At 39.0% G+C, this 17,514-nt stretch overlaps 1 protein-coding gene across 1 annotated transcript in view; it reads right to left on the reverse strand.

The window, feature by feature from the left end:
* Window positions 1-17,514, reverse strand: part of LOC124775796 (A-kinase anchor protein 9-like) — a 517,018-nt gene that overhangs the window by 94,363 nt on the left and 405,141 nt on the right. The window contains exons 34-39 of the mRNA XM_047250627.1: window positions 15,527-15,679; window positions 14,506-14,682; window positions 9,678-9,800; window positions 8,876-9,178; window positions 6,564-7,098; window positions 6,307-6,473 (exon numbers count right to left, since the gene is read on the reverse strand). Of these exons, the coding sequence (XP_047106583.1) occupies window positions 6,307-6,473; window positions 6,564-7,098; window positions 8,876-9,178; window positions 9,678-9,800; window positions 14,506-14,682; window positions 15,527-15,679 (1,458 nt within the window). The remainder of the gene's footprint in view (window positions 1-6,306; window positions 6,474-6,563; window positions 7,099-8,875; window positions 9,179-9,677; window positions 9,801-14,505; window positions 14,683-15,526; window positions 15,680-17,514) is intronic.

Genomic DNA, 17,514 nt, shown 5'->3' on the forward strand with positions numbered 1-17,514 from the left:
GCCCGAACTGACTGTTTCTGGACCAAAAATATCCTTTTAGACTGGGAAGAGTTACCCCAAAATATAATACCATACAACATAAGTGCGTGAAAAGAAGCAAAGTAGACTATTTTTTGTGTCAAACAATCACTCACTTCATACCCCATTTGAATAGTAAAAATGGCAGCATTAAGTCTTTGAACAAGATCCTGAAAGTGAGCTTTCCACGACAGTTTACTATCTATCTGAACACCCAAAATTTGAACTGTTCAGTTTCACTAATCACATGCCAATTCTGTGAAATTAAAACGATGAGCTTTGTTGAATTGTGTGTTAGAAACTGTAAAAACTGAGTCTTATTGTGATTTAGTGTTTGTTTATTTTCTACATGCCATGAACATTGTAGGTTATGAACTGCACTATTTGAAACTGGGCCAATGTTGCAAGCAACATCCTTTACTAGTGTTGTCAGCAAACAGAAATATTTTAATTATATTAAATTTCAGCCTCCACATGCATAAGCCAAGAAAATTTACCTAGGTTTTGGCTATAATAATGAGACCTGAGTCGAAACAAGACCCCCGGAGTAGACAATATTCCATTGGAACTACTGACGGCCGTGGGAGAGCCAGTCCTGACAAAACTCTACCATCTGGTGAGCAAGATGTATGAGACAGGCGAAATACCCTCAGACTTCAAGAAGAATATAATAATTCCAATCCCAAAGAAAGCAGGTGTTGACAGATGTGAAAATTACCGAACTATCAGCTTAATAAGTCACAGCTGCAAAATACTAACACGAATTCTTTACAGACGAATGGAAAAACTAGTAGAAGCCAACCTCGGGGAAGATCAGTTTGGATTCCGTAGAAACACTGGAACACGTGAGGCAATACTGACCTTACGACTTATCTTAGAAGAAAGATTAAGGAAAGGCAAACCTACGTTTCTAGCATTTGTAGACTTAGAGAAAGCTTTTGACAATGTTGACTGGAATACTCTCTTTCAAATTCTAAAGGTGGCAGGGGTAAAATACAGGGAGCGAAAGGCTATTTACAATTTGTACAGAAACCAGATGGCAGTTATAAGAGTCGAGGGACATGAAAGGGAAGCAGTGGTTGGGAAGGGAGTAAGACAGGGTTGTAGCCTGTCCCCGATGTTGTTCAATCTGTATATTGAGCAAGCAGTAAAGGAAACAAAAGAAAAATTTGGAGTAGGTATTAAAATTCATGGAGAAGAAATAAAAACTTTGAGGTTCGCCGATGACATTGTAATTCTGTCAGAGACAGCAAAGGACTTGGAAGAGCAGTTGAATGGAATGGACAGTGTCTTGAAAGGAGGATATAAGATGAACATCAACAAAAGCAAAACAAGGATAATGGAATGTAGTCTAATTAAGTCGGGTGATGCTGAGGGAATTAGATTAGGAAATGAGGCACTTAAAGTAGTAAAGGAGTTTTGCTATTTGGGGAGCAAAATAACTGATGATGGTCGAAGTAGAGAGGATATAAAATGTAGGCTGGCAATGGCAAGGAAAGCGTTTCTGAAGAAGAGGAATTTGTTAACATCCAGTATTGATTTAAGTGTCAGGAAGTCATTTCTGAAAGTATTCGTATGGAGTGTAGCCATGTATGGAAGTGAAACATGGACGATAAATAGTTTGGACAAGAAGAGAATAAAAGCTTTCGAAATGTGGTGCTACAGAAGAATGCTGAAGATTAGATGGGTAGATCACATAACTAATGAGGAAGTATTGAATAGGATTGGGGAGAAGAGAAGTTTGTGGCACAACTTGACCAGAAGAAGGGATCGGTTGGTAGGACATGTTCTGAGGCATCAAGGGATCACCAATTTAGTATTGGAGGGCAGCGTGGAGGGTAAAAATCGTAGGGGGAGACCAAGAGATGAATACACTAAGCAGATTCAGAAGGATGTAGGTTGCAGTAGGTACTGGGAGATGAAAAAGCTTGCACAGGATAGAGTAGCATGGAGAGCTGCATCAAACCAGTCTCAGGACTGAAGACCACAACAACAACAACAATGTAGCCTTCTTCAGAAATGTCACAATATAAAATTAAAACGTGCCAGACATTGGCCTTGTCAAACTTAAAATGTTAGTACTACAGAACATAAGTCATAAGACAGGGTCACTTCTACTAATATTTTGTTGATAGGCCACACAAATGGGCCAGACAGGTGGGCCGCGAGTTTGAGTCATAACTCAGCGCCTGGCACAGGTCCTCCGCCAGTTGTCTGACAGCTCCACATACAAGCTCTGCCAGAGTGACCCCATCCCAAAAGTCCAACATAAACTCCAGTCCCTGCTGAAATCCTTAGGCCCTTCCCAGAACCTCTTCCCTGAATCCATCTCCCTACTTACCACAACAACAGCTCACACACCCACCTTCTACATGCTCCCCAAAATCAACAAACCTGACAATCCTGGGTGTCTCACTATGGCTGGTTATAGTGCCCCCAACCAAAGGAATATCAGCCCTTGTTGATCAAAATCTCCAACTGATAATCCAAAACTTAGCCTCCCGATACCAACCACATTCTGCTCCTGGCTCTCCCCACATCCTTACCTCCTATACCACTACTCGTCATCATTGATACAACCTCCCTATATACCAACATCTCCCATGCCCATGGCCTTGCCGCGATTAACACTACCTCTTCCTACACGCTGCAGGATTCCAAATCTACCACTTCATTCCTCCTACACCCAACCAACAAAAATCCCAACCCTAAGTGCTTCATCTTTGGAGGGAAAGTATAGAAACAAATTCATGGCACAGCCATGGGCACCTGCTTGGCACCCTCATGTGCCAACCTCTTCATGGACCACCAAGAGGAAAAATTCCTAGTTTCCCAAAACCCTAAACCCCAGGTCTGGTTCAGTTTTACTGATGACATCTTTATAATCCGGACCCAGGCCAGGATGCCTTATCTTCATTCCTTCACCACCTCAACACGTTCTCTCCCATACACTTCATCTGGTACTCCTCCACCTATCATGCCATCTTCCTTCATGTCAATCTCCCCCTCTCAGATGGCTCCATCCACACCTTGCTCCACATCAAACCCTCTAATTATCAACAGTACCTGCACTTTGACAGCTGCCACCACTTCCACATCAAAAAATACCCCACCCCTCCCACCCCCCATACAGACTGGCCACGTAGACGTATCTACAGTGCTGAAGGCCTCACAAAGGCCTTTGCAGATAGCCAATACCCTCCAGATCTAATACACAGATTTTCTATACCATATCCTCACACACACCTGATTCTCACATCCACCCCAAGAACTAATCACAAAGAAGCATCCCCTTTGTCACCCTATACAAACCTGGACAGGAACGACTGAACTACATCCTTTATCAGGGCTTGATTATCTGTCATCATGCCCTGAAATGAGAGAAATCCTACCTAACGTGGTGATATGCTACCCACCCAACCTTCACAACATCATAGTCCATCCATATGCCACTCACATCCCCAATCCTCCGCCACAGAGATCATAGCCATGTGCAACACCAAGATGCAAGACCTACCCAATCCACCCACCCAGCACCAACTACTCCAGTCCCATCAGACACTGTGCCACCTGTGAAAGCAGCCATGTTACATACTAATTCTGCTGCAACCACTGCATAGTGTTTATATTGATACAGGAACCAACCAGCTATCAACTAGAATGAATGGTTACTGCCAAACAGTTGCCAAAAACAAAGTGGTCCGTCTAGTGGCACAATACGTGAGATTTCAATGGCTGATCCACAGCATGTGCCGTCTGTATCCTCCCCACCAGCACCAGCTTCTCTGAGTCGCACAGATGGGAGCTATCTTTACAGAACATCCTTCACTCCGGTAACATTCCTGGCCTAAACCTAAGGTAATTTGCTGCTCCCCTCCCCCAGCCAATAGTGTGTACACACACACACACACACACACACACACACACACACACACACACACACACATCATGCCCTGCACTAGTACCCCCATCCAATTTGTGACCCCACGTCAGCTAATTATGTGTTGTTATCTCATGCTGTAGTCGGTGAAAAAGCATGCCCAGCCATCTGACACCTGCCCACTCTACCTGCACCCCTCACTAGCCCAAAGATGGCTATCCACTCTCCCATGAGCTGTTAGTACACTAACCGTGGGCCAGTAAAGTGCTGGCAGTTGACGGAGCACAATGTAAGGAGACAAGTGTATGCGTGTGAATGTGTGTGTGTGTGTGTGTGTGTGTGTGTGTGTGTGTGTGTGTGTGTGCGCGCGCGCACGTGTTTTTCCTACAGCTTGTAAAAGTAAGTGCATTCTGAAAGCTAGCCAGGCCTGTTTGTGTGACTATCGATGATGCAGTGGTTCTGCCTTTTGGTGAGTCATCTCCTTTATTCCTAAATAATTTGTAATTTTCCAACAGAACTTTTCATATTGTTGTTATTTAACAGAGATTTTGGGTATTTAAAGAAGCAAATTGTTTCTGCTGCTGAGTGCCATGCATGAAGACCACTGACAACTGAGGGTCTTTTACCATACTCTGCACTTGGTTTCAACATCTTCGCCATTTTGGGCTTATGATTATTTACTAGAAACAATTACCTGTGGCTAAAGAATAATGTGACAGGAAATTTGAATTCAAGTTAGTCCAGATTTTGGTGACACACACTATACATGTTTCAGCATTTATGTGCTATCTTCAGTGGGTTTTGTTTCTTATTCTGTCACAAGTAATGCTAACAGTTATCCTGTGCTGGTATTTCTGTATATACAAGGAGCATTCAGTGAGTAATGCAACATTTTTTTCTGACAGCAGGTTGGTTTTATTCATGATTCCAATACACCATATTATTACCCACTCTTTTGGCTACAAAACCCTATTTTTCAACATAATCTCCATTCAATTAACGCCACTTTATTGGAAGGTCCTGTACGCCCACATGGTACCATTCTACTGGCCAATGTCAGATCCAATGTACTGCTGCATCAATAACATCCCCATAGTTCATGTATTGCTTCCCATGGAGTGTATCCTTCACTGGGCCAAACAGATTGAAGTTACATGGTGCAAGATCTGCACTGTATAGTGGATGAGAGAGAACAGTCCAATGAAGATTTTCGAGTTCCTCTTGCGTGTGCAGACTTGTGTGAGGCCTTGCACTGTGATGGAGGAGAAGTTCTCTTGCATTTTTGTGGCGATGAATATGCTGAAGTCATTTCTTCAATTTTCTGAGAGTAGGACAATCACTTCCAAGTTGATAATTGCACCATGAAGGAGGACATCAAATAGAAAAACTCTTTCAGAGTCCCAGAAGATTGTCACGATGACTTTACTGGTTGAGGGTGTGGCCTTGAACTTTTCTTTGGAAGACAGGTGTGCGGCGCCTGTCAATGGATTGCTGTTTTCTTTCTGGTTCAAAGTCATGAAACCCACGTTTCATCACCTGTGATGATGATCGACAAAAAACTGTCACGATCAACCCTGTACTGCACAAGCAATTTCACATAGATGGTCCCTCATTGTTCTTTGTGGTCTTCTGTTAGTCAGCAAGGAATCCAACATGTGTGCACCTCTGAGAGTGTCCGCAGTTTCCAACACTGCAGGAGTAACAGATGTGTGAGGCCAGCCAGTGTAGGGATGATCGTGCAGGTTTGCACGAGATTGTTGCAATAATAACAAATACTTCGCCCAATGACTCACCATGCTTTTATTATTATCAGGTCTCACAGACATTCTGCAAGTGGCTAGGAATATCTGTGATGCTCTGGCTTTCTCCCAAAAAAAGCTGAATGACAGCTCTCTGCTTGGAATGCACCTCCATTACAGGTGCCATTTTGAAGGCTATGTATGCAGCTGTCACCAACTGGGACTTCATGGAACTATAGGTGCTGAAGTGCAAATATTCCACGATGTCTCACAACAAATTCTGGATTTTTTCAACCAAAATTGCCTGAGGGAGGGGGGAATGTGTTGTATTACATACTGAACACCCCTTGTAGCATAATTTATTTAACTAATCATGATTTCTGGTGCTGTAGTCTTATTCACTCTTGTATTAGATGTGTTACAACACCTATAATGTTTAAGTTTCGCTATTTTAACAGTCTCAAAATGCATTTTACTTGATTTTGTGAATAAAACACAATGTTTCTGCTATCAGCAAAAGATTTATTGTAGTTATATGACAAAACAATTATCAATAGATACAATAACAATTGAGCCGACAGCAGAAACATGTTTTTGTAATATTACGTACACGTAATTGTTAAAACTGCAACTGAAGGTTAAGAACAAGATTTCATTCAATGTACTTACTTCTGCACCAAACCTTAGTATTTTGCTCACAACTTCAGTAAAAGAAGGATCACTACATCTGCAAACTGTCTCAGGTGGTTCCAGCTTCTCAAGCAAACTAGAATCAAGACGAGCAGACAAATCCAATTCCTTTTCAACTCTTGCTGTCAGGTCATCAAGAGAATTAGCTGTAAAAATAAATTGGGATTTAACAAGTGATTGAGAGGGAAACAACTTATATTTCTTACAAAAATCTAAAATGATGGAACTCTACATACTATCCTGCTTTTCCAACTCTTTCCGAAGGCTATTATACTCATTAACTATTTTTCCGTTCAGTTCCTGAAGTCGATTTAATTCATCCTTTAGAGCTTTTCCAGATTCTTGTTCTTCTTTAAGCTGATGCAATAACAGACTTAACTCCTTAGATTCTGTTGTCCTTTGAGAAACTGGATCAACGGATGTAAAAGTCATTTTATTGTCTTCCTCCAGTTGTTTTATAATTTCATCTTTGGATATAATGATTCCTTTCAAGTAATTAATTTCAGATTGTTTCTCATCTACCAATGTTTTAAGATTAGTAATTTCGCACATTAATTTGAATTCATTTTCCTTCATTGCCTGCTTCTCTTGTTGGAATTTATTCCTCTCATCTGTTATATCTTGAATAGTAGTTACTAACTGGTTTTCCAACACTTCCTTTTCTTCTTTCAAAGATAACATATCTTGTAGTTTCTGCTCACAATCTAACAACCTCTGACTCTTTTCTTCTAAATCTTGTTTTAGTTTTTTAACAGTCTGCTTCAGCTTTTCCTGTCAAAATAGAATAACTGCAAGTCAATTCAACCCAATGGCTTCAGAACATTATTACCAGAATTTTTAAATGTTTATTAATAGGCCAGTCATGTGATAAACACAAATATCAAAGCAACACATGTGAATTAAAATTAAAAAAGCTATCAAGCTGTTGAAGATTCCTGGAAAACTACTAAGCCTGAAAATGTCTCATCAAATATGAAAATAAAGGCTTACCATCAAATTTCTTGCACTATTATGAAAACTAAGCCCAATACGTGGAGGTATTAATACTTCATTGTCAAGACGGGGAGAGGGGGGGTGGGGTGTAGAAGTAAAGAACACAAAAAAGTCTTCAGGAATTTTCATAATACTTAACAGAATTACATAAAACCACTTATTTTTGCTGCCACCAATATGAGACAACTCAAGTCAAAAGAAACAGAACTGTCTGACCACTAATAGAACATTATTTGCAACTCGAGTGAAGTGCCAAGCATTGGACCAAGACACACCGCTCAAGTAAACTTGCTTATCAAAATGTGACTGAAAAGTAATTTTAATGATAGGAATACGGTTTATCAAGGGAATGAAATATAAGAATGCAGAACACTGAGGAAGTCATGCAAAACTGTACTGCAACATAAATTAAAACAAAATAAAAGGCCTGTAAATCTTGACATAAGTAAGTACAGGAAAGGTGATCAAATAGAAAAAAAATGGCAAACATGGTACAGAAAAGGAACAGTTCAGTGAGAAGAAAAGAACAGTACTGGTATAGAGGAGTTTGTGCAGACGTAGGAAGTGGAAATACAGGTTACTCAACTTTACACCTGCACGATAATAAAGGGTCACAGAATCCAGCAAAACGAAATTACTGAAAATAAACAAAAATCAATAATACAACCTGGAACTACAAAATTTCAGAACAGAAATAATATCAACAATGATTACAAGGGTGATTATGAGAAAATGCTGAACTGCCTCAGTCTATAAATTTTGACATTGAGTTCACTTTTGAGATAATTAGAACAGAGAACAATGAAAATTTAACAATAAAGTATTAGTGTCTGCAGTTTTTCAGGAAAATCGTTATTGTTATGGTATGTAGAAATCATGCTCCCCAAGGTGATATGGGATTCATAAACTGTTGGAGTATATGACAAAGATTGAGATCTCATGCCTGACAAACTGAAAAATATGTTCTCCCATGACTTCTGTCACTGTATAACTGAGATCCCACTAAACACATGCAGTTAATGTTTTCCATTAGTTATTGGACAGAATAAATAGTCATATTTTTGTAATTGTGAGTACAGGAGACAAAAGTATAAATTACTGAAGGTGATGAGAGGCCATGCATTAAGATTCCGCTATGTAGAAGAAGCTGCTGCCATTGGCAGTACAAAAGTTCAACTACTGCAGGGAATATCACACTTAAAATGGACAATAAGGCCAGAAGGGCAACAGCTGAGAGTCTGCATGCTGAAATGTACTCATCATTTTGTTGCACATCACCTATGCAGATGTTAACATTTTCTCACATTAAGACTAACCAAATATGGACAATATTTTTTAATACCATGACAGAACTTGTGTAGCTTGCAGAGAGAATGACAATATTATTTTACGGTCTTCCCTCTTGTACATCTAGCCATTTTCAGTATTTGAGAGAAAGAACTAGAATCTAAGGGTTTAATTTTAATTATGTTCATGGGATACAATTTCCTTAACAAGATACAGGTGACATATGCAGTACGTAAAGTACAAATAGAAGAGAAATAATGATACTTACTGTTAGAATAACCTTCAGGTGTTTTGCCTGCACTTTCTGTTTCAAACTATGTTCTTTGTCCACTGATAATAGCTCTGAATCTGTACTGAGAACGGTAACATCTGATTCAGTACCATTTCCATCTGTGTAGACGGTATCCACCTTGTCATCTGAGACTCCAGTAGCAGGCATGCTAAGATTGGAACTAGGTATTTCAATTAACAAGCTTGAGTCTGATGTTGATTTCAAAAGTGGCTTCATTTGTATTGAACTCTCAGGGAAAAGACTAGGTGTATTTTGTGTTTCATTACATATGGCCTGAAACTAAAAGTGTGAATTATTGTCATGTACATAAATTATGTTTAAAATTAATCCTGGGTAGAACATTTTGTAAAGAGCAAAATGTAATGTGACGTATTCTGTATTCAAAGAGTAGATATAAGAAAACACAACAAACTAACTAAACTTTTATCTCAATCTAATGTAATTTACAAGGCAAGTTTACATTCTAAATTTGGTAAATAACTGTAGTATGTTTAAACGGTATTACTGATGTGTAATGTATGTAACCATTAGCTCACTGCAGAATTACTGGCGGAATTGTAAATTACAACATTGCTCTACACATGGATCCTGCAGCAACAAAATGAAAACAACAACAATAATAAAATGATAGTGATAGTGAGGTTGACGCAGAATGTGTTCTTAACACGCAAAAAAAAAAAAAAAAAAAAAAAAAAAAGGCCAGTATCTTTGCATTATCAAGCTTTTGGTAAATTACTACTGACATTTTACACTAATAAGAACTATATGTTACACATACTGAAACTGCTTGACTGGCAAAAGTTGGTTCCTCACATGCCCTCATTTCATCCACATCCTCCAGTGTCAATTTTCGTTCCAGGTTGTCAATGGATTGTTCAGTTTCAGTTGCCTCTTTCCGCTCCTGGAAGATGTAAATGACAATAAATATGCTTAAAATACCTGAAAACAAATGTGGCAACATAACACACACAGTACTCAACTGAAAGGTACAACTCTATACAGGCAACTTTCAAACACATTACACTAAAAAAAATTATATACCACAAAATGGACATGTATTTATACACTTATGGCCATTAAAATCACACCACCATGAAGACAACATTCATCAAATGTCAAATTGACACGATGTGTACTACACGCTTGGATACACAAATGATCAGCATTTCAATGAAACAGAACAAAGTATGTAAGAGTAATGGTGTCATCTATATTCTGTATGTAAGGCTAGATTATGCAGCAGGATACTCCTACATAAAACACATTTGATTTGTTTGCGATATTATTGTGTTACGCCATAAGCAAAAAAATGAAATGATCAACAGTACATACAGGAATTCAACAGCGGCAGGATCATGACTTACAGAGACAAATGTTCAATAGCATGCTTCTGGGTGCTCTGCCAAGTTGTTGTTGCCATTTTAAGCACAGTATTTCGACAGCCAATTCAGCCGTATTCTTCAGCTGTGGCGAGTTTTGCTGTTACGTGTACTCACTGCCTGGACTCCAACCAGACTGTGACTACTACTGTTGGTCTTATGTCGCTACTGAGAGCAGAGTTCAATCCCCTCTGCTCACTACAACATTTTGATGCTCTTTTGTTTTTCAAAGTTCGCACAGGTATTTCATGAAACAAATTCTCTCAGTGTTTTCCAACTCTGGCAGATGTGATGGCTGGCAAGATTTTACTAAACTAACTGTCAAACCCCAAGTGTTATTTAAATTGAAACTGCCGACCTGTTTATTAGATTTTCTGATAGATGCCTTATTATCCTGTCTCAGAAGCATGGCATTTGTACCACAATACTTGTCTCATCCTATTTCATTTCATGCTCAGATTCAAGACAGTGCTCAGCGACAGCCGATTTTGTTTGGTGGTCTTAGTCGGGTATGTTGCAGATGTTCCTTTCATCTCTCCTCTATTGTCCTGATAGTCTGTCCCACGTAAGACATGCCCATGCCACCATAACATGGAATGCGATATACAGCCAGCTCTTGAAGACTTAGGTCGTCTTCAACATCACACAGAATACTTTTTTCTTAGTTCAAGGGAGGATAATACAGTGGATGCCATGTTTCTGTGGGAGTCTACTGGTCTTACAGGATACTAGCCATCAAAAGGTAGATAAGTGATTTTTGGATTATCTTCCTCAGCCTCAGTATCAATCTCTTTTTCAGGTGTTTGCAGTTCTGATTGCATCACCTACTTAATTTTATGAGCTGAGTACCCATTCCTATGGAATACTTCCTACAGATATTCAAATTTGTAGGATTAAATTTAGATAAAAATTTGAGGTGGCAGGCACACACTGACGTGAGTACCTGGTAGGGAAATGCTCTTTGCATTGATATGCACTGGCTCGAGCTGGCTGTTCTTGTACAGCATGTCATTAAGCTATATTGTCTTACTTATGTCTATGTTATGTTGGTTGTCGGTTTGTCCCAACCATGTCTTTTATTGTGTTTGAAGTTGGAACATAATATATTATTAGGCATGGTATTGTTTTTTGAGAAACTTGGATAACACAATGTGAATAAAAAAAAAAACACATTCATAATATGTGTACTGTAAATTATAAAGGAACATGTTCCCCCTCATGTAGAAAACTTCAAATATTATACATCCCATCCCTATATATTTACAAGATTATTATCTTTTTTCATGCCAAACAGGAATTATTTGAGGTAAATCATTTTGTTCACTACAAGAAACAAAGAAAACTCTTTGCTTCCTGCCCACACCTGAACCAGTATGACCAGGTACCTCGATACATGGGAATGAAAATTTATAATAAATTAAAAATGAACACATTAACGCATATGAATTTACGTCCCCTTAAAAGAAAGTTATACAAGCATTGATACTTAAATGTTGTTACTCATGGATGAATTTGTGAAGGACGAATTGGTAGAAATATCATTTTAGTGATCATTATTCATTAGTGTAAAAACATTTTAAATGTAAAGAAAATTTTAGCATGTCTCCTGTATGAAAACCATAAAGAATGCAAATGTATGTCATGAGGTATGTAAACCATAATTCACAGTTCAGTGTTTGTTTAATAACGTACACAGGAGGGCTTTTGAAGGGTTTGGAAAATAGCAATGAGGTAGTGACAGAACTGAAGTTCGGACGCCACACCACGAATCACCACTGGATATCTCAGCTGCTGACAGCTTTGTTCATGAGAGGTAACGATCAAGGCTAGAGTATGACACACAGCTTCAGTCTGTCAGTAAGTTTTGATCAGTTTTCATGTGTCTTTTAACATGGAGATGTCATATGAAGAGCATCTCTTGCAGACCCAGTGACAAACAGTATTCCCTGTGTTGTTCTACACAAGTCCTGGATTGGTGCCATTGTTCTTAATTATTGGAACCATCTTCTGGTGAGAATTTTCTTTAACATTTTTTCCCTGCTGTGGTGAAGTGCAATCAGAGGTTGTAGAGCCCCCAGAATTTTACTAAAGTCTGGAGACACTTGTGTTCCAGGCGTTTCTAACACGCGTTATTTTAAAGCAGGGCGTAAGGATGAGCATGGGATACTGCGCCCATTTATTGTTTGTGCAGGAGAAACTGGAAGGGAGATAATTCGTCGGCACTGGCAAGTGTTCAGTGCGACCTGCCAAGAATAAGCAAATACTGCCTGGAAGCTCCGTGGCTGGCTGCAAAGAGTAATGTAGCATTGTATTGTTAAAAAACAAATGGAGAGCCTCGGAACAGTGACTGTTTATTTGATGTTGAACTGCTGTTGAGAGTATGTGGACTCGACATAGATAGTCAGCCACGATAAAAGCTTATGTATTAATTGTGTTCAAAAATGTGTAATTAACTGATTCTGGGTGCCCGGTAATGTGTGGGCTTACGTCATAAAGTTTAGTTGTTTTTTTGTAAGAAGTGGAAATAAATATGTTCTGGTGCATTGAAGGATATTCCAAGAGTAGCGTATTTTTTAAGTAAGAAGAGAGAGAGAGCGAGAGAGTGAAAATTTCCCCTTCCTAGCAGTGAAATCTTCGGAGAAGCGTCCGGTGCTAGCAGAAGACATCGGCGCTGCAAGAAAGCAGAACCAGCATTCTTCAACAAGTAAGTCCATGAAAATGCTTAAACTGTATAGAGAGAGCTTAACATTACACTGGGCCACCGCAAGGTAAGGTGAAACAATATTTTAAAAGGAATCAGTAACACAGAAAATATAACTAGCTACCAGGATCTAATTACGTTAAACACATTTTGGATTTCAAGAATGAAGAGTGATCTATGTTCTGCATGACCATCACTTCAGAAAAAGATGCTGGTTTTCACAAAGCAATTAGTCTGCTTTAAGGAAAAGTGTCATATTTTAACATAACATAACATGACATCAACACTTGGAAACTCCAGGTAAGAATATCAACAATGTAGGAAAAGATACATTGCCACTTGCGGTAAAGAAGGCACATCAAGTTGCAGACAGGCACGATTAAAAGACTCTTTTATTTGTTCCTGTCTGCAACTTGACATGTCTTCTTTACACTACGTGGTAATCTATCTTTTTCTACATTGTTGACATCAACACATGTATGACCATTTTTCTGCACACTGGTATTATGGCATCTGTTAATACAGATGTGACTTGGGCTCACTTCCAATAACATGGAAGCCACCCTGTTCCAGTTACCTGCAGCATACAATAACTATAAATGGAAAAAGCTCTTTTGAATGCTCCTTGAAGAGTCACCTCACATGAAACATTTGGCCTGTGCATTTTGCATGTGTTTACAGATGATTTCAAATGTTGCAGACATGTCTTCCTATGTGAATGCCCAAAAGTAGCATGGACAGCATCAGTGAGCAAATTCCAGAACAGAAATAGGAATTTTAGCCAACAGTTTCCTACAATTAATTTAGCCAACAGCATGGTCAACACACAACAAATCAAACAAGATCACTATATCGATGTGTAAAGGTTCTTCAGGTGCTCTGATTGTTCTGAAGACATTCAAATTTCTTGAATGCTACTCGTACTGCCAGCCTCATGACTTAGCATGGATTTTTAAAAATTGGTGCCGCATTCTCTCTGATGCTGCCAGCTCTATTCTTACTTCACACCTCTTTAGAATATATGTGCATTGTCCTAGAAGATAATGACACGGCACAGTATTGAAAAAAAAGCAAGCAAAATGTATCAGCAATTCAGTCTGCAAGTCCTCACAGTATGAGGCTTCTGAATATGATGAGCAACTACCTCACAGAAATGGCATGCAATTACTACATCACCTGAAGTTATTCCCAAGATTCATTTAAGCAGTTGCCTCAAATAGCATAAGTACTATTCACTTACTTGTTTAGATAATGATGAGAAAAGAGTTTTTGTAATATATGTAATATTTTTATTGAAATTATTTTAATTCAACTGAAACTAAAGAAAAGTATACCAACTTGCTGAGAGGGCGTGGGTTTGTAAATAGTTCTATAAACCTAAACAGTAAAATACCACATTTGCACTAAAGTAATTCGCCATGGAAACTGAATATGAGCTACAAAGTGTTAAAATGCTAAAAATTATACATCCATTGAAAATAATGTTGTCAACATAATGAGATTAATGATATTCTGTGCTAACAAACCTTAACAGACTGTGGTCGTTGTATAACCTTTTCAGACTCATAATCCTTTACTTGCTTACGAAGTTCTGCCAACTGTTGCACGAGGCTATCTATTTCAGCATTCTTTTCACACAAAACAGAATTTAACAATTCTGGCATAGATGTACTCATTTCTGTGCACTGTTGTGACAATGATACCTAAGCAACAAACATAAGGAAAGTTAGTTAGCAACACAGTGATAAAAAAGAACTGAAATTATAATTTTTTACTATTTACAAAAAAGATATGAGAAAACTGATATAAAATGAAATTTATGTGAAATATTCAGTTTTTTCAATATTAAGTGAACTTCTGGGTTCCTACTGGGCAATATTTACACACAACTCAAACCTGTCTACACAGTTGTAATTCTACCAGTACCTTTCAGCTTAAACTTTGCACAACTACACCTACATACCTCACTGGACAAGTACTTTTGGGAGAAAGAGTTACATGGGGAAATGCCCAGGGTGCAGTCCACATACTGTTGCCAGAACAAAAGCTCTGGAAAAACCAAGAGTTTAGGTCATGGTGTTCCTTAATTTCTCCAGCGCATTTACAGTGGCTTCAACAGAGAATAGATTGCACTTGGCATATAATTGTATGTGTGTGTGTGTGTGTGTGTGTGTGTGTGTGTGTGTGTGTGGGAGGGGAGGAGGAGGAGGGAGTGTGGGGGTGCAAGAACTTAAGAATTTGCAAATGGGAACAAAAATGTATATTTACTATAATTATGATCTAATTATGAAATCTCAATGAGAGTGATTTTAAGCAGCTTTGATTTTGCATCTTAAATTTTAGGTAACTTTAATTAACTTTCTATGTACCAAATTTTTTTTTCTAGGACCCTCAGCAATATAAGATTTTACCATTATGGCATTGGTATCAACTGCTTCCTTCTTTAGATTCACTAATGAGAATTCTTGACAGTCATATTGTCCATGTTCAATAATAGTATTAATAACAAGAATGATTGAGATAAACTGAGAATGTTTACAACTGTACCTGTAACTGTTGCTTCTCTTGGAGAAGTTTTTCAGTTTGTACCTGAAGACTCAGAAACTCTTCATGCTCACTCGAAAATTTTTTCATCCATTCTGTCTCCTGTAGTGACATAGCCTCTCTCATATTTTCAAGAGTAGTTTTCAAATCCTTCACCTTTAATGGAAAGAAAACAAAAAGAAAAGATATAGTTGGTGATTTACATAATATGTATTTTATTATAATATATCAATAATTCTTAACATAATTCTTAATAAACTCTCAAGTACATGTGCACAAAATAAAGCAAATTATACTGCAATTCTGGTACTAAGTGTTAGTTGAAAACTGAATGATTGGCCCAAATATATTTCCACAGCTACATGAAATAAGATAGTCATATGATTCTAATCATGAGTCTAGATAGTCATATGATTCTAGTTTCATTCGCGAAATTACTTTTTCTGGTTATCACTTCAACCTCTGTTAACAATAATTTACTGGCACGAAATTCAAATGAAAAAACAGCTGAAATTTTCTGCTGTTACCCTCATTAATTTTGTTACTGTGAATTTGATTTATTTCTTATCAAATAACAACCTGTGTGCATCTACATGTTTACATATGTCTGCTTGTGTCTGTATGTGTGGATGGATATGTGCGTGTGTGCGAGTGTATACCTGTCCTTTTTTCCCCCTAAGGTAAGTCTTTCCGCTCCCGGGATTGGAATGACTCCTTACCCTCTCCCTTAAAACCCACTTCCTTTCGTCTTCCCCTCTCCTTCCCTCTTTCCTGATGAGGCAACAGTTTGTTGCGAAAGCTTGAATTTTGTGTGTATGTTTGTGTTTGTTTGTGTGTCTATCGACCTGCCATCGCTTTCGTTCGGTAAGTCACATCATCTTTGTTTTTATATATAATACACTCGCACACACGCACATACTCATCCGCACATACACGGACACAAGCAGACATTTTTAAAGGAGGGCAGAGATGTCAGTCGAGGCGGAAGTAAAGAGGCAAAGATGTTGTTGAAAGACAGGTGAGGTATGAGCGGCGGCAACTTGAAATTAGCGGAGGTTGAGGCCTGGCAGATAACGAGAAGAGAGGATATACTGAAGGGCAAGTCCCCATCTCCGGAGTTCTGACAGGTTGGTGTTAGTGGGAAGTTCCAGATAACCCGGACGGTGTAACACTGTGCAAAGATGTGCTGGCCGTGCACCAAGGCATGTTTAGCCACAGGGTGATCCTCATTACCAACAGACACTGTCTGCCTGTGTCCATTCATGCGAATGGACAGTTTGTTGCTGGTCATTCCCACATAGAAAGCTTCACAGTGTAGGCAGGTCAGTTGGTAAATCAGATGGGTGCTTTCACACATGGCTCTGCCTTTGATCATGTACACCTTCCGGGTTACAGGACTGGAGTAGGTGGTGGTGGGAGGGTGCATGGGACAGGTCTTACACCGGGGGCGGTTACAAGGGTAAGAGCCAGAGGGTAGGGAAGGTGGTTTGGGGATTTCATAGGGATGAACTAAGAGGTTACGAAGGTGAGGTGGACGGCGGAAAGACACTCTTGGTGGAGTGGGGAGGATTTCATGAAGGTTGGATCTCATTTCGGGGCAGGATTTGAGGAAGTCGTATCCTCTGCCCAAACTCTTTGTCTTTAAATATGTCTGCTTGTGTCTGTATATGTGTGGATGGATGTGTGTGTGTGTGTGTGTGCGCAAGTGTATACCCGTCCTTCTTTCCCCCTAAGGTAAGTCTTTCCGCTCCCGGGATTGGAATGACTCTTTACCCTCTCCTTTAAAACCCAAATCCTTTCGTCTTTCCCTCTCCTTCCCTCTCTCCTGACGAGGCAACCATTGGTTGCGAAAGCTAGAATTTTGTGTGTATGTTTGTGTGTGTTTGTGTTTCTATCGACGTGCCAGCGCTTTCGTTTGGTAAGTCACATCATCTTTGTCTATATATATCCTATAATAAAGTATTCCATGTATGGAAGTGAAACGTGGACAA

This window comes from Schistocerca piceifrons, chromosome 2, assembly GCF_021461385.2.
Source record: "Schistocerca piceifrons isolate TAMUIC-IGC-003096 chromosome 2, iqSchPice1.1, whole genome shotgun sequence".
NCBI lineage: Eukaryota > Metazoa > Arthropoda > Insecta > Orthoptera > Acrididae > Schistocerca > Schistocerca piceifrons.